Source organism: Ovis canadensis, chromosome 2, assembly GCF_042477335.2.
Source record: "Ovis canadensis isolate MfBH-ARS-UI-01 breed Bighorn chromosome 2, ARS-UI_OviCan_v2, whole genome shotgun sequence".
In the NCBI taxonomy this organism is placed as follows: Eukaryota; Metazoa; Chordata; class Mammalia; order Artiodactyla; family Bovidae; genus Ovis; species Ovis canadensis.
Window position 1 is genome coordinate 203,964,768 of NC_091246.1, and position 25,590 is coordinate 203,990,357.

Genomic DNA, 25,590 nt, shown 5'->3' on the forward strand with positions numbered 1-25,590 from the left:
CAGAAATAAAAAAACTGACAATATTTAGCCACTAACATAACCATGAAAACTGCCCAAGAGAAACATCTTGCTGTGCTGGCAAGTCTCAGACAGCCACAGCTTTTCTCCAATTGGTTTTGGAACTCTTGAAACTCTCTCTCCAATGAAATACTGTTCAGCATTGTTAGAACATATTATTGTCATTAAACATTTAGGGAGTGATTTAATTAACTGTGCAACTCCCATGCCAATATACGTTTGTCTTAGCTCAGTTGGTAAAGAATCCACCTGCAATGCAAGAGACCCTGGTTTGATTCCTGGGTCAGGAAAATCTGCTGGAGAAGGGAAAGGCTACCCACTCCAGTATTCTGACCTGGAGAATTCCATGGACTGTACTGTCCATGGGGTCGTAGAGTCAGACATGACTGAGCGACTTGCACTTTCAGTTTCAGAAACACTCATTAAAACTAGTATGTGAACTGTGTCTTGATTCCCTGAGAAATGGTAGAACTCACACTTTGCTCACTAGAAGAGAAAAAACGTCTCTGTTCAGTCTGTGACAAAAAAATATTTCCAAGGGGAAAACCCTGGGCTTGATTTCACTAATATGGCACACTGCAATGACTGGTAGCATATTGTAGTTATGAGAAAGTCTGAAGTACCATCAGCACAATCTGCCTTCCCCCAGGATGACAACTCCTCAACTGCCTTGTGTAATTAACCAAAATCTAGAAATAAAAAAAAACATTTGCCAAAGCCTGTAGGGAGAGAAATTCCTTTAATTTATATTGAGTATGTGCTAGAACAAAATATAAAAATTTTAAATAAAAATGGGATCAATATTACTGACTTTTCCTTCTGCCTCAGGCTCCCATATGGCTCTGCAAGGCACTGTTACTGATGCTGTCCTTACAAAATTTTGATATTTTGTCCATCATTAGTTTTTGCCTTGATTTTGATTTCTTTAAAAAAATATTGCACTGAAATATTAATTTTGATCATTGAGTCTTTTGAACCCTATAAATAATGCATCTGAGGGAAGTCCCTCATTTGCTTAACCCTGGATCCACCCCTGGTTAGAAGGGAATATCTCATTTTTATTGTACTCTTTTTCTAACAGAACTTCTAGACACCTAGCCATCTTACCCACACCCATGAGCAGCTGAATGATACAGAGACCAGTGGAGAGAGATGGAGTTGGCCAACTTCTTGTCAAGCAGAAGGTCTCTGACGATCATCTTACCTCTCGGTGCCAAATTGGGTTAGTGGTGTTACTGATGATAGTAGACCTCCTCTCCTGCCCATGGTGGGCACAGGTGGGGAAACTGCTCTTCTTCCCTGGCTGAATGGACATCTTAAGATAAGGGTCAGGATTGAAGAACATCCCTTTCTTTAGCCCAACTGCCCTAAGGTCTTTAAAGAAACAGAGAGGAGGAAGAAGGGAAGGAAAGAGAGAGGGAGAGGAAAGAGACAGAAGATAACAGATTCATATACTCTGATTAGAACAAGCAGATCAATGGCATTTCATTCTTAAATAATTACACAGGAAACTCTAAACAGAAAAACAGAAAAACTCTAATTCAGCAAAACAATAACAAAACTAATCACTCTATGATTGCTTAGATAAGTGAGGGCAAGTAGGTTATGACTAACTCCAGCAAAGGGTCCTCTAACAGGCTGCAGAATGAAGCCAAACTTGTATCACCACCTTATATACCTCAAGTGACTTTCCTGGGTACCATCTTGATTCTAATGTGTGCAGCTTCGCCACCTTTTTCTATGTAGCTTGGCAACCAGCACTTCACACAATGTCTTAAGAGAAATCCTTAGTAAATACTATATTTAAAAAGAAAACCAATATGTCCTTTCATGAGATAAAAGTGAATCTTCTACATAAATATACAAAATGTAGAGACTTGAGTTTAATTGGGGATGAAACTTCAGAGCACACATTCAGCTGTACCATATATAAAATGCCACATATATTCTACAAATGAATGTTAGATGAAAAAGAGACCAGGAATATTTCTAAAATTTGATTGATATCTGCTATATTAAATAACTGTGAGGTTATTTTTTCAGCAGCCTGTTAAGTAAGTTAAATATTTGTTAAAAGTCCCATAACTCATTTTAGACTCACCAGTTGTTATTTCACACAATGCGAGCTGCTAAAATTTCTGGCTAACATCTGGTTAGTGAAGAGACTAACACTTTTTAAAATGGTCAAGCTACAGGATGCAAAAATGTCAGGAAATAAAGCTGGCTTCACAGGATCCCCAATGCCTTTCTGAGAATATCAGTTAGGATAAGGCTGGCTTGAGAGCTAAGTGCTCTTGAAAGCTTGTGGAGAACAGACAGTTTCTAGGTAACTTAATACAGTTATGATCAGTGTAGGGAAGTCCTGACCACTGATTCAGAAAAAGAATTCTGTGGATAGGCTCTGAACCCTCAAAGACCTTGTATGTGTGTGCTAAGTTGCTTCAGTGACATCTGATGCTTTGCGACGCTATGGACTGTAGTCTGCTGGATTCCTATGTCCATGGGATTATCCAGGCAAGAATACTGGAGTGGGTTGCCATGCCCTCCTCCAGAGGATTTTCCCAGCCCAAGGATCAAACCCAGATCTCCTGCATTGCAGGTAAATTCTTCACCATTTGAGCTACCGAGGAAGCCCTCGGGGGATGTCTCCTGCATTGACAGGTGGGTTCTTGACCACTGAGACACCTAGGAAGCCCCTCAGAGACCTCTGAATGACCCGAATCAGCTGGGGAAGAAACCCTATAGAGTAACTTCACATTTTTTAAAAGGTCACCAGGGTCATCCTACTCAAGTCCACCATTCCTGAAATACAAAGCCTTTCTCAGAAGGACAGAATTGGCCTGGGGTTGCCCATAGCATCATATTCTCTAAGGAGTGCTCCCTGGAAGAAGTTTACCAATGGCCAAAAAAAACAAACAAACAAACTTGCGGCCTAGATAACATGTGATGAAAACACACCAGGACTGTTTAATGTCTCATAACTGGCAGCAGAGGGAGGCAGTCTAACACGTCAGAGAAGATTGAAAGACTCAACCAAGAGGACCTTATGTTAAGAACACTGCGTGGAAGATAGTAAGATCTTTGATCTAAAAGCCCATGGGAGAAGGGAAAGATTGAGCAAATAACTAGACAGGCACTTCAGAGAAGCTGCTGTAATCTCATTAGCCTCATGGATCCCATCTCTGGCAAGTCCTACAATGGAATCATTATTAATACATCACTTGTATCTTACTGTCAATTTAATAATGCTACATGTTTTCACTTGGTTTTATTTGGTAACTTTGAGAAAAAATACAATTTGAATATTTTCTTATCCTTATTGTTGGGCTTGCCTCAGACTCAAAGACAAATGAATGATATTCTTTAGCTATTAAAGGAATTTTTACTTTTCAAGAAGGGATTTCTTTGCAGTAAACAAGTACATGTACAGAAATGGCTGTCATGAAGTCTGACAGAGCTAAATTATTCATGCAAAACACTCCTTTGAAAACACAGCATCCACCAGAAGATTAAGCCACAGTGATGAAAGATGTCACTGTTAACCTTTTTCTACAAGAGACACTATACAAATAAGTCTTCATTAATAAACATAATAAACCACCAGTTATTTGTAGCCTAATTATACAGTTCACTTTATCCATATCTTGACTTCCTCTTTTATGTTTTACATATTTTATTGCTCATAAATATGCATAAAAGGTATGACAGGTTAAATATCTTTAACTTCTTACTTGGAGAAGAGGTTTAAGACTTTCATCAGAAAACAGTTTTTGCTTTATCTGTAGAGTTCAATTATTTGTGTTCCTACTTATTCACAGATAATCAAGAGCAGAATATTTGCAGAAAGATATTCTACAGAGCTTAAATGCTCTCCATAAATACTGTCATCCACTGTCAATATGCTACACCAGATGAATTATTTAGAATTACCATTGTAAAATTGCTTTCATCTTCTATACTTTTTAGACATTTCTGTATATCATCTGCAAATACTTGATCACATGGTAGGAAATAAAACAGATTTTAGATAGCCAGCCTTCATGTGTACTGCGGTGGATGTTGGAAAAAGTTGTATATAAAGAAAAAGCATCTGGCTATGCCCCAAAGCTTATTTTCTGCTTTTCAGGAAAATATCTTGGGATTTTTCGCTCTCATCTGGTCATTCTAGAATGGTGGGTTAATTAACATCCCCTCTGCGGTCAAAATCAATATGTGTAAGTCATGTTCACAAAAATATTGATCACTTGAAAGCTTAGAGCAGTTATTCTAAAATAAGAAAACTGTGGCATGGGCAAACTAAGTTTTCTGGGCCATGGAGGTTTGTAAAGCTGTTCCTCATCTGTAAAGGAAGGGTTCATTTTTGTTCCTGCAACCCACCTGCACCCCTCCCCTAGAACCCTTAAGCACAGGTAGCCAACTGAAATATATTCAAAAGGAAGACAGATAAGGGGGGTGAGGAGTTTATCACATGCTGCGGTATACTTAGATTTTTAAAACCCTGAGGATTCCAACAAAAATATATCTATTGGTCAAATTTTAACTATTTATAGCCTCTGAGATTTACCAGAGAACAAACGCAAAAAGGTAGTTATGGTAAGTAACTTCATATGGGGAGGAGAAGGAACATGCTAGATCAGAAATGGATACTACAATGGCCTTGGGCCAGTAATGAGCTAACACATGAGCTTCCATCATACATGATAATCATGCATCCATGGATGCATGTTTTCAAGATCAGCCTCCTAACTTTCACTATTAAAAATGTCAATTTTCATGAATAACATTTTCTGCAGTGAAGAAAAAAGTGAATCTATTGATAATTTAAATTTCACAAGTACTACACCAATGGTAAAAAATGAAAACATCTTATGGTGAGAGACATCTGTTAGAATTTATCTTACATGTGCTTCAGTACAGTTGTCTGTTTCAAAAGTCCATTTCAAATATTGATTTCCTTAATCAGTAGTCATATATGGATGTGAGAGTTGGACTATAAAGAAAGCTGCTGCTGCTGCTGCTGCATGCTGAAGAATTGATGCTTTTGAACTGTGGTGTTAGAGAAAACACTTGAGAGTCCCTTGGACTACAAGGAGATCAAACCAGTCCATCCTAAAGGAAACCAGTCCTGACTATTCATTAGAAGGAATGATGCTGAAACTGAAACTCCAATACTTTGGCTACCTGAAGAACTAACTCATTTGAAAAGACCCTGATGCTGGAAAAGATTGAAAGCTGGAGGAGAAGGGGATGACAGAGGATGAGATGGTTGGATGGCATCACCAACTCGATGGACATGAGTTTGGGTAAGCTCCAGGAGTTGGTGATGGACGGGGAAGCCTGGCGTGCTGCAGTCCATGAGGTCACAAAGAGTTGGACACAACTAAGCAACTGAACTGGAGAGTTTGCTTCACCTTTGTTGTTGTTGCACAATTGCTAAGTTGTGTCCTACTCTTTGCAAACCCATGCACTGCAGCACACCAGGCTCTCTTGTCCCCCACTATCTTCTGGAGTTTGCTCAAACTCATGTCCACTGAATCAGTGATGCTATATAACCATCTCATTCTCTGCCACACAGTTCTCCTTTTGTGTTCAGTCTTCTAGCATCAAGGTCTTTTCAGCTGTTAGAATCAGGTGGCCAAAGTACTGGCGCTTCAGCTTCAGCAACAGTCCTTCCAATGAATACTAAATGTTGATCTCCTTTAGGATTGCCTGGTTTGCTTCTGCAGTCCAGAAAAAAATCAGGAGTATTCTCTAGCAACACAATTCAAAAGCATTCATTTTTTGGTGCTCAGTCCTCTTTATGGTCCAACTTTCAAATGATAACAGGAAAAACCATAGCTTTACCTATACAGACTTTTGTCAGCAAATTGACATCCCTTCTTTTTAGTATGTTAGTTATAACTTTCCTTCTAAGGAGAAAGCATCTTTTAATTTCATGGCTGCAGTCACAGTCCACAGTCATTTTGGTGATCAAGAAAATAAAATCTGTCACTGGTTCCACTTTACCCCCATCTATTTGACATGAAGTGATGGGACTAGGGATAGGATTGTCTTCATGACCCAGATAATCATGATGGTGTGATCACTCACCTAGAGCCAGATATCCTGGAATGCAAAGTCAATTGGACTTTAGGAAGCATCACTACGAACAAGGCTAGTGGAGGTGATGGAATTCCAGCTGAGTTATTTCAAATCCTAAATGATGATGCTGTTAAAGTGCTGCACTCAATATGTCAGCAAATTTGGAAAATAAGCAGTGGCCACAGGACTGGAAAAGGTCAGGTTTCATTCCAATTCCAAAGAAAGGCAATGCCAAAAAATGCTCAAATTACCGTACAATTGCACTCATCTCACATGCTAGCAAAGTCATGCTCAAAATTCTCCAAGCCGGGCTTCAACAGTACATGAACTGTGACCTTCCAGATGTTTAAGATGGAATTAGAAAAGGCAGAGGAACCAGAGAATAAATCGTGAACATCCACTGGATCATTGAAACAGCAAGAAAGTTCCAGAAAAACATCTACCTCTGCTTTATTGACTATGCCAAAGCCTTCGACTGTGTGGATCACAACAAACTGTGGGAAATCCTGAAAGAGATGGGAATACCAGACCACCTGACCTGCCTCCTGAGAAATATGTATGCAGGTCAAGAAGCAACAGTTAGAACCAGACATGGAACAGACTGGTTTCAAATCAGGAAAGGAGGATGTCAAGGCTGTTCATTGTCATCCTGCTTATTTAACTTATATGCAGAGTACATCATGAGAAACGCTGGGCTGGAAGAAGCACAAGCTGGAAGCAATATTGTAGGGAGAAATATCAATAACCTCAGATATGCAGATGACACCACCCTTATGGCAGAAAGTGAAGAAGAACTAAAGAGTCTCTTGATGAAAGTGAAAGAGGAGAGTGAAAAAGTTGGCTTAAAGCTCAGCATTCAGAAAACTAAGATTATAGCATCTGGTCCCATCACTTCATGGCAAATAGATGGAGAAACAGTGGAAACAGTGTCAGACTTTATTTTTTGGGGCTCCTAAATCACTGCAGATGATGACTGCAGCCATGAAATTAAAAGATGCTTAGTCCTTGGAAGAAAAGTTATGACCAACCTAGACAGCATATTAGAAAGCAGAGACAATACTTTGCCAACAAAGGTCTATCTAGTGAAAGCTAGGGTTTTTCCAGTAGTCATGTAGGGATGTGAGAGTTGGACTATGAAGAAAGCTGAGAACCGAAGAATTGATGCTTCTGAATTGTGGTGTTGGAAAAGACTCTTGAGAGTCCCTTGGACTGCAAGTCCATCCTAAAGGAAAACAGTCCTAAAGGAACTCAGTCCTGAATATTCATTGGAAGGACTAATGCTGAAGCTGAAACTCCAATACTTTTGGCACCTGATGCAAAGAACTTACTCATTTGAAAAGACCCTGATGCTGGGAAAGACTGAAGGTAGGAAGAGAAGGGGATGACAGAGGATGAGATGGCTGGATGGCATCACTGCCTCAATGGACATGAGTTTGAGTAAACTCCAGGAGTTGGTGATGAACAGGGAGGCCTGGCATGCTGCAGTCCATGGGGCCACGAAGAGTCAGATACGACTGAGCGACTGAACTGAACTGATGGGACTAGATGCCATGATCGTAGTTTTTTGAGTGCTGAGTTTCAACCCAGCTTTTTCCTCTCTCCTCTTTCATCAAAAGGTTCTTCAGTTTTTCTTCACTTCCTGCCATAAGAATGGTGTTATCTGCATACTTGAGGATGTTCATATTTCTCCCAGCAATCTGAATTCCATCTTGTGACTCATCCAGCTCAGTATTTTGAATGATGTACTCTGTATATAAGTTAAATAAGCAGGGTGACAATATATAGCCTTGTCATACTCCTTCCCCAATTTGGAACCAGTCCATTTTTCTATGTCCGGTTTTAACTGTTGCTTCTTTACCTGCATACAGGTTTCCTAGGAGACAGATTAGGTGGTCTAGTATGCCCATCTTTTAAAGAATTTTCCAGTTTCTTGTGATCCATATAGTCAAAGGCTTTAGCATAGTCAGTGAAGCAGAAATAGATGATTTTCTAGAACTCCCTTGCTTTCTCCATGATCCATGAATGTTGGCAAGTTGAACTCTGGTTCCTCTGTCTTTTTGAAACCCAGGTTGTACATCTGGTTCATGCATTGCTGAAGCCTAGCTTGAAGGATTTTGAGCGGAACCTTGCTAGCATGTGAAAGGAGTGCAATTGTATGCTACTTCATTCATTCTTTGGCATTGCCCTTCTTTGGGATTGCAATGAAAACTTTTCCAGTCCTGTGGCCACTGCTGAATTTTCCAAATTTGCTGACATACTGAGAGTGCAGGATTTTAACAGCATCATCTTTTAGGGTTTGAAATAGCTCAACTGGAATTCCATCATCTCCACTAGATTTGTTTGCAGTAATGCTTCCTAAGGCCCATTTGTCTTCACACTCCAGGATCTCCAGCTTTAGGTGAGTGCCCACACTATCATGGTTATCTGGGTCATTAGGACCTTTCTTGTATAGTTCATTTGTGTATTCTTGCAACCTCTTCTTCATCTCGTCTGCCTCTGTTAGGTGCTTGCTGTTTCTTTCCTTTATTGTGCCCATCTTTGCATGAAATGTTCCCTTGGTACTTCCAATTTTCTTGAAGAGATCACTAGTCCTTCCCATTCTGCTGTTTTCCTTTACTTATTTGCATTGTTCATTTACGAAGGCCTTCATGTCTCTCTTTGGTATTCTCGGGAACTCTGCATTCAGTTGGGTGTATCTTTCCCTTTCTCCCTTGTCTTTTGTTTTTCTTCTTTCCTCAGCTATTTGTAAAGTCTGCTTAGACAACCACTTTGTCTTTTTGCATTTCTTTTTCTTTGAGATGGTTTTGGTCACTGCCACCTGTACAATGTTACACACACGCATCCATGGTTCTCTGGGCACTTTGTCTACCGGATCTAATCCCTTGAATCTGTTTGTCACCTCCACTGTATAATAAGGGATTTGATCTAGTTCATACCTGAGTAGCCTAGTCGTTTTCCCTACTTTCTGCAATTTAAGCCTGAATTTTGCAATAAGGAGCTTAAGATCGAAGGCACAGTCAGCTCCAGGTCTTGTTTTTGCTGACTGTTTAGAGCTTCTCCAACTTCAGCTGCAAAGAACATAAATATCTCATTTTGGTATTGACCATCTGGTGATATCCATGTGTAGAGTTGTCTCTTGGGTGGCTGGAAAAGGGTGTTTGTTATGATCAGCATGTTTTCTTGACAAAACTCTGTTAGCCTTTGCCCTGGTTCATTTTGTACTCCAAGCCCAAACTTTCCTGTTTTTCCAGATACCTCCTAACTTTTGCATTCCAATCCCCTATGATGAAAAGGACATCTTTCTTTGGTGTTAGCTCTAGAAGGTCTTGTAGATCTTCATAACTGGTCAACTTCAACTTCTTTGGCATCAGTGGTTGGGGCACAGACTTGAATTACTGTGATGTTGAATATTTTGACTTGGAAGCGAACTGAGATCATGCTGTTGTTCTTGCAGTTGCACCCAAGTACTGCATTTTGAACTCTTTTGTTGACCATGAGGGTTACTCCATTTCTTCTTAGGGATTCTTGCCCACAGTAGTAGATATAATGGTCATCTGAATTAAATTTGCCCATTCCCATCCACTTTAATTCACTGATTCCTAAGATGTTGATGTTCACTCTTGCCATCTCTTGCCTGACTATGCCCAATTTACCTTGATTCATGGATCTAACATTCCAGCTTCCTGTGCAATATTGTTCTTTACAGCATCAGACTTTACTTTCACTACCAGACACATCCTCAACTGAGAACCATTTCTGCTTTGTCCCCTGCCATCTCATTCTTTATTGAGCTCTTAGCAGTTGCCATCCTCTCTTCTCCAGTAGCATATTGGACATCTTGTGACCTTGGGGCAGGGGGACTCATCATCCAGTGTTGTATCTTTTTGTCTTTTCATTCTGTCCATGGAGTTCTCACGGCAAGAATACTGGAGTAGGTTGCCGTTTCCTCTTCCAGTGGACCACATTTTGTCAAAGCTCTTCACTATGACCCATACATCTTTGGTGGCCCTGCACAGCATGGCTCATAGCTTCATTTCACAAGCCCTTTTGCCACAAGCCTGTGATCCGTGAAGGGGATTCTTTACCTTTTATTTTATTATTTTATTATTTTTTAATATAAATTTATTTATTTTAATTGGAGATTAATTACTTTACAATATTGTATTGGTTTTGCCATACATCAACATGTATCCACCACAGGGCCACAGCAATCAGAGCAGAAAAAGAAATAAAAGGAATTCAAATTGGAAAAGAAGAAGTAAAACTCTCACTGTTTGCAGATGACATGATCCTCTACAGAGAAAACCCTAAAGACTCCACCAGAAAATTACTAGAACTAATCAATGAATATAGTAAAGTTGCAGGATATAAAATCAACACACAGAAATCCCTTGCATTCCTATATACTAATAATGAGAAAATAGAAAGAGAAATTAAGGAAACAATTCCATTCACTATTGCAATGGAAATAATAAAATACTTACGAATATATCTACCTAAAAAAACTAAAGACCTATATATAGAAAACTATAAAACACTGGTGAAAGAAATCAAAGAGGACACTAATAGATGGAAAAATATACCATGTTCATGGATCAGAAGAATCAATATAGTGAAAATGAGTATACTACCGAAAGCAATTTATAGATTCTTAACCTTTTAAAAACTGCCAATTTTTTTTTAAAGCATTGGCTTTCAAACTTCTTTTGACAGTGACATCTGTATGAAATCCATTATACTGAAACTCATTTTACACATATACATGTGTGTATATTTTTTGTGTGAATATTTTCAGTTTGTAGAAACTGGTGTTCTATGAAAAACATTTCCCTTTGGTGTTTAAACTCTAATTTTTTTCTATTCTTTTTTTAATTGCTTCCTGGTGGCTCAGAGGTTAAAGCGTCTGCCTGCAATGTGGGAGAACTGGGTTCAATCCCTAGGTAGGGAAGATCCCCTGGAGAAGGAAATGGCAACCCACTTCAGTATTCTTGCCTGGAGAATCCCATGGGTGGAGGAGCCTGGTGGGCTACAGTTCACGGGGTCACAAAGAGTCGGACATGACTGAGCAACTTCACTTTCACTTTTAATTGCTAGTTTCAACTAAATTAGCTTCCTTATAAACCACAAATGAATTCCAAGTCACAAGCTGAAAAGGAGTGCTTTAGTTGTATGATAAATATACAACAATCAGAATATTTTACTAACTAGAAAATAAACAATAAAATATTGTTTTCTTAATTTTCCAATATTTATATGTATTTCTCCATAGAAATAGGAGTATCTCTTGGGGTTTTTTTATTCCTTGTCTCTAAATTTTTCCTTTCTCTAAATGAGGTAAGAACAAATTGTTTTCAATTGTCAAAGCTCTATAGTGGGATTAGCACATATTGCATTATAGTTTTTCTTAAGTAACAGTCTTTTTATCACCAGAAAACTTCCTAGAAGAAATAATTTCTGAATATATACCAATAATTTAATTTTACCTTGGTAAGAAATATGCTTGAATTTCCAGAAATAAATATTACCAAAAAATAATTTGCATATCATATTTAAGAGACTATAGAAAGAAACAACTGTTTCTAAGTTTGAATTGCACACTTGCAAACTAGAAATAGTGTTTAAAGATATCCTTACCTGACAAAGTAAAGCTAACAAGCTTCCGAGAATGCTGATTTCCTGAAGCCCCTCCTTCCATGCCTTCTGCCCCCATCTGCAGAGAAAAAAACACATATCTGAAGTTTCAAAGGAATATAATACCTTCCTGCTGCTAAGTTGCTAAGTCACGTCAGTCGTGTCCAACTCTATGTGACCCCATAGACGGAAGCTCACAAGGCTCCCCCGCCCCTGGGATTTTCCAGGCAAGAACACTGGAGTGGGTTGCCATTTCCTTGTCCAATGCATGAAATTGAAAATTGAAAGTGAAGTCGCTCAGTCGTGTCCAACTCTTAGCGACCCCATGGACTGCAGCCCACCAGGCTCCTCTGTCCATGGGATTTTCTAGGCAACAGTACTGGAGTAGGTTGCCATTACCTTCCTAGGGAACCACATATATTTGCAAATATGATGATTTTTGTATCAAACATGTATTGTAGTACATGACTTCATTTGCTATAAAACTTGACATCGACACACAACAGCAAATTCTCAAAAGATGACAGAAAAGGTCATACCTAAATTTAATCTTTACCCAAAATGCAACCAACATGAACTGTTAAATTCCCTGGGATAGGAATCAACCTACTTTATGTCTTTTTATTTCTTTGTTAAGAATATAGTTGATATGTAGTAAATGTACTTATATTGCTATTATAGTATTAAAGCATGCCCTTAAGTTAAAAATCAAACATCAAATTTCTTCCAATTAGGAAAACCTAGAATAAACTAAATAGGTGATTTATATCAAATTCATTTATATATAGGTAGAATTATCTCCTCCTGCTAAATATTTCTGAGTGACTATGTAGATCTCCCATCATCCTCATAGGCTCCTATTTTATTATGCTACTGGCATATGACACACCCTATTACAATTAGCAACAATAAGAACTTGCAATCCTATTGTATTATTATCACATTGTAAAGCTTTTCCTAAAAGCTTCTGAGTAAGTTATATCTCACTCATTTATAGACCATGGAGCAGATTAAGTCTTTCTCTCAATTCATGTATAATTAGGGCTCAACTCATGGTTAAAAAAAAAAGGAAAAAATTTTTTAGGAAAAAAATGTTTTGTGGTTCTTTAAAATAGAAATCTGCAATACTGTAAGAAACAGAACTGAAGGCAGAATATATTTCGAATAGTTAAGAAATAGAAACCACATTTTAATTCTGAAGGTTAGATTAAACCCTTCCATCTTATCTTTGTGGCACTTCCCACCTCCTTTAAAAGTCATACATTACCAAGAAATATAAATTTCACTAATCTAAGCAAAGTTGAGGAACTTGAAACTAAATTCCATTCAAATAATGAAAAATAGATTTCTTCTTTCTGTGTGCTTTATGTACTTAGTCACTCAGTCTTTTCCAACTCCTTGTGATCACATAGACTGTAGCCTGCCAGGCTCCTCTGTCCATGGGATATCCCAAGCAAGAATACTGGAGTGGGTTGCCATTCCCTTCTCCAGCGATCAAACCCAGGTCTCCTGCACTACAGATAGATTCTTTACCATCTGAGCCACCAGGAAAGCTTCAAGTATAATTAAAAACTCTCCACCCTGCTAGGTAATTCTAGCCAGTTAGTTTCACCTCTGACTTTCTTTCTCTTTTCTGAGGGGGGGCTGTGGTGGGTCTTCCTTGTGGCCACAGGCTACTCCTGTTGGGGAGCATAGGCTCTAGAGCTCATGGGCTCAGCAGTTGTGACTCGTGGGATCTTAGTTCCCCAACCAGGGATTGAACCTGCATCCTCTCCATTGGAAGGCAGATTCTCAAACCCTGGACCACCAGGGAAGTCCCTCATGACTACTGTCTGTACCTTAGTCAAGACTATCCTGTATGACACTTAACTACTTCCTGATTCACATGTCATTTGTAATAGACTAGAGTACCATCCAGACATATTTCCTTCATTCCATCCAATTGCAAATAGTCTTGAAAGAAGTAACTGAGAAACTCTACAGGGAAGGAAATGAGCTTCCATCCTAATCATATGGTCTCCTTTATCACAGATCCTTTTGGAATGAATCAAGATTTCTTTTAAAAAATTGTGTCTTCTCTGTCCTGTGTACTTTGACATCATTTTCATTCATCAGAGTACACAGTGATGTGTGTCACTTGGAACAGGAAATCCTTCACTTCAGGAACAAATAAAAGTGACCATCACTCACTACCATGCACTGTTTCAATAGAATTAATAGTGTTGCTTATGAGCTTTCCTGGGTTAAATCTATGAAGGGAGTTTATTTAAAATCCTCTCTCTAAACACAGTTCAGATGTGTTTATTATTACTGATGTCACTATATGTGGTGGTCAGCTTTGATCTTTCCTGGCTTCACTGTCATGAATGATAAAGTTGAATTCTCTGAGTATTAGCTCATATGAGCATTCGCCAGAGTCCTGGTAAAGGATACTGTTTGCCTATGAATTATGTGAGAATTATTTCATATTAGCCTTTTGCCAGACAGGGAACATATTTAAAAGGAGAATTCGAGGGCATTTTCCTTAGTTTCAATAACATCTTAAAACATTTTGAGTAGGCGTTGAATGATGAGACTATGAATCTTTTCAGAGTCCCATTGATCTCACTTGGCATGAAAAGACATCATGTTTTCAGAGGGGGCACATCTCCCTGGGCAGTGTGGTCCATTTGAGGGAAGGCCATGATTTGTGAGATGCCGGGAGCCAGCGTCAGGAACTCCACCCATGGCAAAGGTCATGAGGAAGGAGGCGCAGCATACGCAAAGGCGGGATCGAGCCTCAGGAAACCCCCTGTTCCCGAGCATCTACCCCCCAAACCAGAGTCTGCCTACTTTACTGCTTTATGCTCTCACCTACACCTCTGACTTTACGGGGGGCTGTCCCCCACCACCTCTCTCGGAGAAGGAGTTAACCTACAGCTCCAGTTAATAAAAATTCCTGGGCGTGACAAGAGTGTTTCAACTTACAAACTCCTCTGAAGGTTCTCTAGCCTGCCTGAACAGGTTCATCTGGCCACATGTGATTGTTTACAGCCTTCCAACCATGAGAGGCATGAGATGTTTTAAACTTTCTAAAGACAGATTCTTTGGGGAAGTTAGAAATTACTAGGATAGTGGGTTGACTAGGAATTATATTGATGAAGGGCTTTTCATTTATTGGGCCAATGTTTGCTGCTAAATCCCCTGCTCTTATACACGTTAATGAATATATAACTAGTATATAGGAGAAATAAGTATTAACCTTTTAAGATTAATCATGTTAAACCTTAGGCTAAGTAAATTCCTTTCTTAATTGTAACCCACTACAACCTCACCCTATAGGAATGCAACTTTATCTGGTACCTTTGGAGGGTGGCGCCTCTGAAGATTTTAAGAAAAAATCACCCCTGGAAAAAATAAGTTTTCTGGTTGACTGACCGTTATCAGAAAGGGCCATAAAATGTCAGCAGGCCTCATGGCCAGAAGATGATGTAAAACCCCTAAGACCTTTGTATATATTTATATGAAGCACCAGATTTTGATAAAGGTCAGGTCTGCTGACCCCGCGTGACTCTGTATTCATCCCTATGTATAACAAAAATTATATAAGCGCACCTGAAAAATAAAGAAAACGGACCAGTTCCTGGAAAGACTGGTTTCCCCTGTGTGGTCTTTTCTCATTCTCTTCTTTTCTGGCTGAATTCCCATCTGGAGCATGGAGGCTCACCATGTCTACTTACTTGCCCTGGCTTCTAAGACCCACGCAAGAGGGAGCCCAAGGTGGGGAACCCTCTGCTATTCAAGCGGGCACCGGTGGCCTATGTAGATGGTGCAAATTCCTTGTCTTAGAGTTTTATTGGTTTTCCACATAAACCAAGTTATTCAGCCTCTTTTTCTCCACTACTATTTCCAACTATCCTTTTCTAATCTCTCTTTATATTTCTAATTAAATAGCTTTTTCCTAGGATGCCGACTCCATCTCCCCTTCAAATTACCCTGGATCCACCGGGGGCTGGACCCCGGCAAGTGAGATGCCTAGTACAGGAGGGACATATGTTGCTGTGTCTGTCTCAGTTGTAGTCCATACTGCCTTGCTATTCACCACTTTGTAGTCCAGCAGTGTGGGGATGGTGAAGGCAGGAAAAAGCACACAGCGATGCTGTCTGGCCAGTTTGATGCTGTCTTTGCTCTATTTAACCTGGGAATGATGAGTCAGATGGATATAACACAATATAATAAACCACAGATGCTTGCTGAGAGCCAATCAACCTCCCAATTTTAGGGCCACCAAGAATTAAAATGTGGTTTCTACCGCCCAACTATTCTTTGTATCTGATTGTGGAACAATCATACTGAAAGGGGCTTGTGAATATTAATGTTGTCAGTCAATCACAATCCCTACACACAGGTCATATACCTAGGTGACCATCATGCTGTCATAGAAACCCAGTGCTCAGCCCACAATGACATGCCCAATGGCACAGCCTCTCAATAATGGATACAGACCCAACATCTCAAGCGTGGTCAGAAATCTATTGACCATCAATTCCATTAGTCAGTCTTCGAACCAAAATGTTCTATTATCATTGTGAGTGTTGTATCTGTGAAGCTTTTAAGCTGGTCTAAAATCTGTCTGAACCAAATTAATTATCTCCAACTGTCCACAGGCTTTGACAGAATAATCTCAATGCAAAATCAATGAAATGAGATCAATGCTCACCAGGCTGTAAGCTCCCCCTGCCATCAGTGATATCTGATCATGGAAATTGCTCCAGTCTAAGAAAATCTGAATCCAGAAAGTCATGTTTGGAAGCTATTATTTAATTTCACACACAGTTAAGCTTTCAAAAGTTTTATTATATACAGCCCCACTTTTCCAGTTTTGTAATTTTTTGAGAATATTAATTACAGCGTGTTCCAGTGCTTATTACTATGTGACATGACTACAGATTTTCTAGTCAACAATTGTTATTCTCTCTGTGAACCTTCAAAGTCTTATATAGTAAATGTGGGTTATTTTTAATGTTCTATACTTTGTTCACTTCAAATAGAAACTCAAATATAATTCAAATGTGAGCAGAGTACTTAGATACTGAAAATTTCACACATATTGTTCCCTCTATCTCAAATGCTCTTCCCTCCCCCTTTTCACCTAAGTAACTTCTATTCATCCTTCAAATTGTCCTGTAAACCTGCCTTCTTCAGGGAAGCCTTCCAAGATCTTCCTGATCAGGATGAATCTTGCTAGTATATGCTCTCATAGCCTCACTTTACTGTCACTAGCAGTAATTATCACTCAAATAAATACAATTTAACTGATGTGTCTCTCAAGCCCTACCAAACAAGACAGCTGTGTTTTTGCTTATCATTTCATTCCTAGTGGTGAGTATAAGCCTGACACTTAGAGCCACCCAGTGAATATCTGTTTGAATGAATTAATGAAAGGGAAAGACTGCTTGATATGGCTTTGGTGGGTCACACTATTTCAAAAGGCCATCTGCAGAAATTACTTTCTGAATTTCAGGGAGTAAACCTGTCCACTTACCTATTTCCAAAAAGACACACATCTGCAAACGTGTACACACACATATATAATATTATGAAGATTTTATACTATGGGATTGATATTTTTCTTCTGAATTTTCATGACCTGATTTTTATTAATGACTTATAAGGACTGCAATAATTTACATATCTGAGACTCTAAGAATCTCCCCAAACTATCTAAGCCCATGTGTGCTGCGTCGCTTCAGTCATGTCCAGTTCTTTGTGATACTATGGACTGTAGCCCGCCAAGCTCCTCTGTCCATGGGATTCTCTAGGTAAGAATAATGGAATGGGTTGTCATTTCCTCCCCCAGGTGATCTTCCTAACCCAGGGATCAAATCCATGTCTCTTACGTCTCCTATAATGCCAGGCGGGTTCCTTACCACTAGTGCCACCTGGGACAGCTATCTCAATCCAACCATCCATATACAGTGGAATGCATTTTGTGAAACTGTTAGATTCTAAAGTTAGTTGGTAAAGTGAAAAATCACAAAATTGTGAAAAGTAATTCTTAAGAAAGTACCATATTGGAAATGGACATACTCTCCTTCAAAAGTCCAACACAATCAGTTTCCTCCAAAGCTAAACTAGAAATCTGCTTCCTTAATTGAGGACCAGTAAAGAGGTTGGCTTCTGTTGAGTAGCCATACTGAAAATATGTGTGGTACCTGTAGGCACTAGAGCTCAACTCAGCATCAAGAGGGATTTGGCACTAAGACCTTCCAAAGGAATAGCACATTCACAATCCCCATCTCACACTCTCTTTGCGGTGAAGCTTACTAAGCTGACTGGCAGGTAGACTCACTCATTATTTAAATTGCTTTTTTTCCCCTCTCTTTTACCCACTGAGTTCATGGAAACTAAATTCACATAAGATGCAATGCCACCATTTCCTACCAATCATCTACCCCAACAAAGTTTAAAAAACTTTCCATGATGGCCACTCACTAATTTCCTTCATAAGAAGGTTCCCTAGAGAGTTGACTATATACAGAATTATTAATCAAGCCATATTTTCCCACTGATTTGTATTATGGAGTTAGTTAAGCCATCCTGTAAGTTATTTCCTTTCCCAAAACGGTGCCCACGCTGTTATGTGTTTCCTTTTTCATTGTTTCCCATAACCTTGCCAGAGCTTCAGAGGCAAAAATAGAAACCAAGGCCTCTGGAACTGAGGCTTGAGGAAGTGGGCATGGAGGGGCACTCACCATCACAGCTGGATTCTTCACCGTGATGCAAGGGGTCGTGGCTCGCAGGGCTCCACTGATGCCGTGGTAATACTTGAAACAGATTTTTATCTCGGCTGCAAGTTGATTGGAGAAAAACAATAATTTAAACACAGAAACAAGTCCTTTGGGCCTCACCTGAGGAAATCCAACAGGCTGCTTCGAGGCAAATCACGTTAAGGACTCTGAATGACCCCTCCTTTTCCAGTCAGAGGCAATAGATTATACCGAGTCTTGTTTGATTTTATAGGCTTCTCTGAAAATTTCTAAGAACAGCCCAAATATATTAGAAAAACAATGCATAAAAACAATATGCCAAATACAGTATAGAGATAAGAATAGAGGAGCGCCTGAGGGACAAAATGCAGGTTGGACCTCTGCACCTGTTATTATTTACCCCTCACATCAGGAGGCAGAAATTCCTGTCCCCATAGTACAGATCAGGTAACTCAAACCAGGGCTCTGCAACTGCCTAGAGGTGTGGCATGGGGAGGGAGGTGGGAGGGAGGTTCAGGAGGGAGGGGGCATAGGTATACCTATGGCTGACTCATGTTGATGTTTGGCAGAAATCAACACAATACTGCAAAGCAATTATCATTCAATTAAAAATAAAATAATTTTTTAAAACAGCGTTGAGGTTTGCTAATGGTCAAAGAGAAAATAACAGAGTCAGGATTCAAACCCCATCTGTTCCATTCCAAAGCCTTCACTCCTATCCTCTACAATAAAGACAGACAGCAGCTGTCAATGGAAATAGAAAGAAACAGACTAAGAAGTATGAAGGAAACCTGTAGGTGACTCTGCAGTGAGAAAACCTGGAAACCTATATTATTTCAATTTTCTGGGACTTCCCTGGTGATCCAGTAGTTAAGACTGTGTACTCCCAATGCAGGGGGCCTGGGTTCTATTCCTGGTCAGGGAACAAGATCCCACATGCCACAACTAAGACCTGGCACATTTCAGTTCAGCCACTCAGTCATGTCCAACTCTTTGCGACACCATGGACTGCAGCACGCCAGGCTTCCCTATCCATCACCAACTCCCAGAGCTTACTCAAAATCATGTCCATTGAGTCAGCGATGGCCATCCAACCATCTCTCTGTCATCCCCTTCTCCTCCTGCTTTCAATCTTTCCCAGCATCAGGGTCTTTTCCAATGAGTCAGTTCTTCACATCAGGTGGCCAAAGTATTAGAGTTTCAGCTTCAGCATCAGTCCTTCCAGTGAATATTCAGGACTGATTTCCTTTAGGATGGACTGGTTAGATCTCCTTGCAGTCCAAGGGACTCTCAAGAGTCTTCCCCAACATCACAGTTCAAAAACATCATTTCTTTGGCACTCAGCTTTCTTTATGGTCCAACTCTCACATCCATATATGACTACTGGAAAAACCCTAGCTTTCACTAGATGAATCTTTGTTGGCAAAGTAATGTCTCTGCTTTTTAATATACTGTCCAGGTTGGTCATAGCTTTTCTCCCAAGGAGCAAGAGTCTTTTAATTTCATGGCTGCAGTCACCATCTGTGGTGATTTTGGAGTCCCCCAAAATGAGGCCTCTCACTGTTTCCATTGTTTCACAATCTATTTGCTATGAAGTGATCGGTCCAGATGCCATGATCTTAGTTTTCTGAATGTTGAGTTTTAAGCCAACTTTTTCACTCTCCTCTTTCACTTTCATCAAGAGGCTCTTTAATTCTTCACTTTCTGCCTTAAGGGTGGTGTCATCTGCATATCTGAGGTTACTAATATTCCTCCTGGCAATCTTGATTCCAGCTTGTGCTTCATCCAGCCTGGCATTTCTCATGATGTACTCTGCATATAAGTTAATTAAGCAGAGTAACAATATACAGCCTTGATGTACTCCTTTCACAATTTGGAATCGGTCGTTGTCCCATGTCTGGTTCTAACTGTTGCTTCTTGACCTGCATACAGATTTCTCAGGAGGAAGGTCTCGTATTCCCATCTCTTGAAGAATTTTCCACAGTTTGTTGTGATCCATACAGTCAATGGCTTGGCATAGTCAGTGAAGCAGATGTTTTTCTGGAACTCTCTTGCTTTTTCTACAATCCAACGGATGTTGGTAATTGATCTCTGGTTCCTCTGCCTTTTCTAAAACCAGCTTGAACATCTGGAAGTTCTCAATTCATGTATTGCTGAAGTTCATGTATTGGTGAATTTTGAGCATTATTTTGTTAGTGTGTGAGATGAGTGCAATTGTGTGGTAGTTTGAATATTCTTTGGCATTGCGTTTCTTTGGGATTGGAATGAAAACTGATCTTTTCCAGTCCTGTGGCCACTGCTGAGTTTTCCAAATTTGCTGGCATATTGAGTGCAGCATCATCATCTTTTACGATTTGAAATAGCTCAACTGAAATTTCATCACTTCCACCAGCCAACCAAAAAAAAAATCTTTTCCCCAGGTGAGTTCAATGCAGTCACTAGACAAGGATCAGACTGAGGAACCACCAGTAAATATACATCTATATTTCCACAGGTATGTATGTGTATGTGTATATATATTAGATATAACTACAGATATATACATATATATGTGCATGTATATATATGTATTTATATATTATATAATTTGGGCTTAATAACAAGACTACAAATGCCAATTATTGTTTTTGGAAACTAAGTACAATTACCATGAAGCCAATGTATGTCAAAGAGTAGAACCGAGAGTCAATGAAATTTTCTGTATACAGAGCATGTGAAACATTGAAGTGTAACTGTGAGATGTCTTTTTCCCAAGGTTTCACTTAATAGAGGCAATAGTGCTGAAGGGCAGAGCCCAGAGGAGAGTCCTAGCCTACCAGAGTGGGATTCCTCTCTCAGCTGAGTCCCCTGGATTATTAAAAAGGGGCTGCTCAATGTGATTCCCTCAGGAAGTTAATCTTGCACTAACTTTACTAATTGCACCAAATGTCCTTGTACAGAGTATTTGGTTTGCTTATTTTAAGAAAAAGATACAATAATTAAAGAAAAACCTTATTTTAGGTCTTTATAGGAATATTATATATACAAATCTAATACTCTATTTCCCATCAGTTAAAAAACACTAAATCTAAAAAAAAAAAAAAAGGTTTATCATGGGGTAAAATATAGACTCTTTCCATGTACATTAATCACAATACAGTAATTCAGAATGCAGTTGGCATTATTAAGCAAAAGCTTTTAACCATGCCCAGCACTATGTTAGACAGTACGAAGGAATCAGAGAGAGGAGTCTGGTCTAGCAGGTGTTTTATGGTGCAGCTGTTAAGATGACAAAATCCAGAAGACAAGCACTGAAAAGGCAGAGTACCGGAGTCCAAGGGTGGAGACTGTGGAGAAGATTCGTGAGGGCATGGTGGAGTCAAAAAGGCCTCACAGAACAAACAGAATCAAATGTTCAGCTGAGAAAAACGAGGGGAGAGAGAGGAGTGAGGAGCAGCAAGAGCAGAGAACCAGGGATGAGCATGCTGACTGGAGGGCCAGCAAGATGACCTTGGCAGGAATTCCCTGGGAACCCTAAATGACTTGACTGAGCACTAACACTGGGTTTTCATGATCTCAGAAACAGTAATAATTGTGTTCAGTTCAATTCAGTCACTCTGCTGCTGCTGCTGCTAAGTCACTTCAGTCATGTCCGACTGTGTGCGACCCCATAGACGGCAGCCTACCAGGCTCCTCCGTCCCTGGGATTCTCCAGGGAAGAACACTGGAGTGGGTTGCCATTTCCTTCTCCAATGCATGAAAGTGAAAAGTGAAAGTGAAGTGGCTCAGTCGTATCCAACTCCAAGCGACCCCATGGACTGCGGCCTACCAGGCTCCTCTGTCCATGTGATTTTCCAGGCAAGAGTACTGGAGTGGGGTGCCATTGCCTTCTCCAATTCAGTCACTCAGTCGTGTCCAAATCTTTGCAACCCCATGGACTGCAGCACGCCACGCTTCCTTATACATCGCCAACTCCCGGAGCTTGCTCAGACTCATAACCACAGAGTCAGTCACCATCCAACCATCTCATCCTCTGTTGTCCCCTTCTTCTCCTGCCCTCAATCTTTCCCAGCATCAGGGTCTTTTCTAAGAGGTCAGCTGTTCACATCATGTGGCTAAAATATAGGAGTTTCAGTTTCAGCATCAGTCCTTGCAATGAATATTCAGGACTGATTTCCTTTAGGATGGACTGGTTGGATCTCCTTTTAGTCCAAGGGACTCTCAAGAGTCTTCTCCAACACCATAGTTCAGCAAATCACTCTCCCATTTGTTTTCTCCAAAAATGATAGCATGTATTCTGCAAGAACAAAGCTAAGTCATACACACAAGACCTGTCAAAGTGAAACAGCCTCGGCAAAAGGTGGGAATTCTGTGGGCATGAGCTCATTAGTATCATGTTCTACATGCTGGGAAACACTAGCATATGAATCTGCCTGCAGCAGTGCGTCACAGATCCAATCAATAGCCAGTAAGTGAGCAGCTTGTTTTTCAATAAAGAGAAGTGCATTTTTACAAGATATCTTCCCCCTGCCTCTCAAGTTAGGACATCACCTCCTCTTTTGTAAAGTTTTAACAGTCAGCTAGGTAACAGAGCTCCAAAAAAACATCTATTTCTGATTTATTGACTATACCAAAGCCTTTGACTATGTGGATCACAACAAATTGTGGAAAATTCTTCAAGAGATGGGAATATCAGAACTTCCTCCTGAGAAATCTGTATGCAGGTCAAGTGGCAGAGTTAGAACCAGACATGTAACAACAGACTGCTTCCAAATCGGGAAAGGAGTATGTCAAGGCTGTATACTGTCACCCCACTTATTTAATGTATATGCAAGTACATCAAGTGAAATAATAGGCTGGATGAAGCACAAGCTAGAATCAAGATTGCCAGGAGAAATATCAATAACCTCAGATATGCAGATGACACCACCCTTATGGCAGAAAGTGAAGAACTAAAGAGCCTCTTGATGAAAGTGAAAGAGGACAGTGAAAAAGTTGGCTTAAAACTCAACATTCAGAAAACAAAGATCATGGCATCTGGTCCCATCACTTCATGGGAAATAGATGGGGAAACAATGGAAACAGGACAGACCTCATTTTGGGGGGCTCCAAAATCACTGATGGAGTGACTGGACTTGAAGCCCCCAAGATGGCGGCTGCCGCCATGAAATTAAAAGACAAAGACACTTGCTCCTCGGAAGAAAAGCTATGACTAACCTAGACAGCATATTAAAAAGCAGAGACATTACTTTGCCAACAAAGACCTATCTAGTGAGAGCTATGGCTTTACCAGTAGTTATGTATGGATGTGAGAGTTGGACCATAAAAACAGATAAGAGCCGAAGAATTGATGCTTTTGAACTGTGGTGTTGGAGAAGACTCTTGAGTCCCTTGGACTGCAAGGAGATCCAACCAGTCCATCCTAAAGGAAATCAGTCCTGAATATTCATCGGAAGGATTGATGCTGAAGCTGCAACTCCAATACTTTGGCTACCTGAAGCAAAGAACTAACTCACTGGAAAAGACCCTGATGCTGGGAAAGATTGAAGATGGCAGGAGAAGGGAACAACAGAGGATGAGATGGTTAGATGGCATCACTGAATCAATGGACATGAGCTTGAGTAGGCTCTGGGAGCTGATGATGGACAGGGAGGTCTGGTGTACCACAGTCCATGGTGCCACAAAGAGTTAGACACGACTGAGTGACTGAACTGAACTGAGGTAAGAGACTAGGAAACTAACAGACAAAAAAAGTAGCTGCTCATTTTTATCTGTAGAATGTTGATAACCAAACCAGCTTTGCCAGCTGACTCGTTTTAAGTGCTATTTTATTCCTTGCTAAAACAACAATCTCCAACCCCTGAGGTAAATTATAATCCCTAAACTATAAAATAAACTCATTCTGAACTGTGCACCGCAGATTTTGTGGACACGGTCACCAAAAACCACAGAACTGATAGCTTTATAATGCTCTAAGATTCGGTGTAAAGACATGGGGACTTACACAGATCACTTGTTACAAAACCAAATGCATAAGCTAATTGCCAGGGAGAAAAACCCAGTACCAGCCAGAACTATCTGTTTGCACCTGGACTGAAACTAGCCACCTCCTTCAGCAGGACAGCAGTGAAGCCTTCTGCCCCTAAAATACAGGAACGTTTCATGCTGAGTGGGAGGTTTCACCTTCACATATTATGTAGTGTTTTGGAGGTCATTCAAGATTATTAAAAATGATGCAACTAAACAACATCCCCTCTTGAGGAAGCGAGAGCAGCATTTTGATAAACGTCTCTGAACATTTTAGTTTTGAGAAGAGGTAATTGGGGAGAACACTTAAGAGGGTAGATGAGAGAAGTTGGTGTTCATGTTTCTATTTTAGCTACTATTTTAACCTCCAACTGCAAGGGGAAACAGAAAGTTATTCCTGGGAAACAGATGCAAGAAGACGTGAAAGCAAATCCAGGCATGATGACAGAGCACCAGATAGGACAGGAGCCACTGGTCACAGGGCCAGCCCAGCTCACAGGCAGTAAAGCTGGAGGATATGAACTAAGGAGCATTCTACCTGAGAAGGGTTTGTCCACAGCCTGCTGTGGCAGCTACATCACTCCAGCATGCTAAGTTACCTCAGTCGTGTCTGACTCTGTGCAAACCCATGGACTGTAGCCTGCCAGGCTCCTCTGTCCATGGGATTCTCCAGGCAAGAATATTGGAATGGGTTACCATGTCTTCCTCCAGGGGATCTTCCTGACCTGAGGATTGAACCCTCATCTCTTGTGTCTCCTGCATTGCATTTGGATTCTTTACCACTAGTGCCACCATTTGGGAAACCCCTAATTGCCTCAAACTCTGGAGAAGGAAATATATACATTTCTATGTACATATATTTTATGTGGTTCCTTTGGATTATAAAAGGCAAAAATATTTTCTTCCAAAAAATCACATCATTAAACATGTTGCCTCAGAGACAGTAAGCCAGGAGAAGAGTGAGGCCTCCCACTTTAACCTATAAGGTCTTACAGTCAGGTGGGCCAGATCTCACCTCAGAGGAAACTGGCATCTTCCTCTCTCTCAGGTCCCCTCTGAACAGCTGAAGCCAGTCATGGCTCATAGAAACATTTTTTGGCCCCTT

The 25,590-nt window shown here is 40.2% G+C and overlaps 1 protein-coding gene across 2 annotated transcripts in view; it reads right to left on the reverse strand.

Moving 5' to 3' along the window:
* HECW2 (HECT, C2 and WW domain containing E3 ubiquitin protein ligase 2) overlaps window positions 1-25,590 on the reverse strand; it is a 452,870-nt gene that overhangs the window by 132,492 nt on the left and 294,788 nt on the right. For both annotated transcript variants that reach the window (XM_069577904.1, XM_069577905.1), the window contains 3 exons: window positions 18,465-18,559; window positions 11,734-11,809; window positions 1,223-1,392 (listed from right to left, as the gene is read on the reverse strand). In XM_069577904.1, the coding sequence (XP_069434005.1) occupies window positions 1,223-1,392; window positions 11,734-11,809; window positions 18,465-18,559 (341 nt within the window). The remainder of the gene's footprint in view (window positions 1-1,222; window positions 1,393-11,733; window positions 11,810-18,464; window positions 18,560-25,590) is intronic.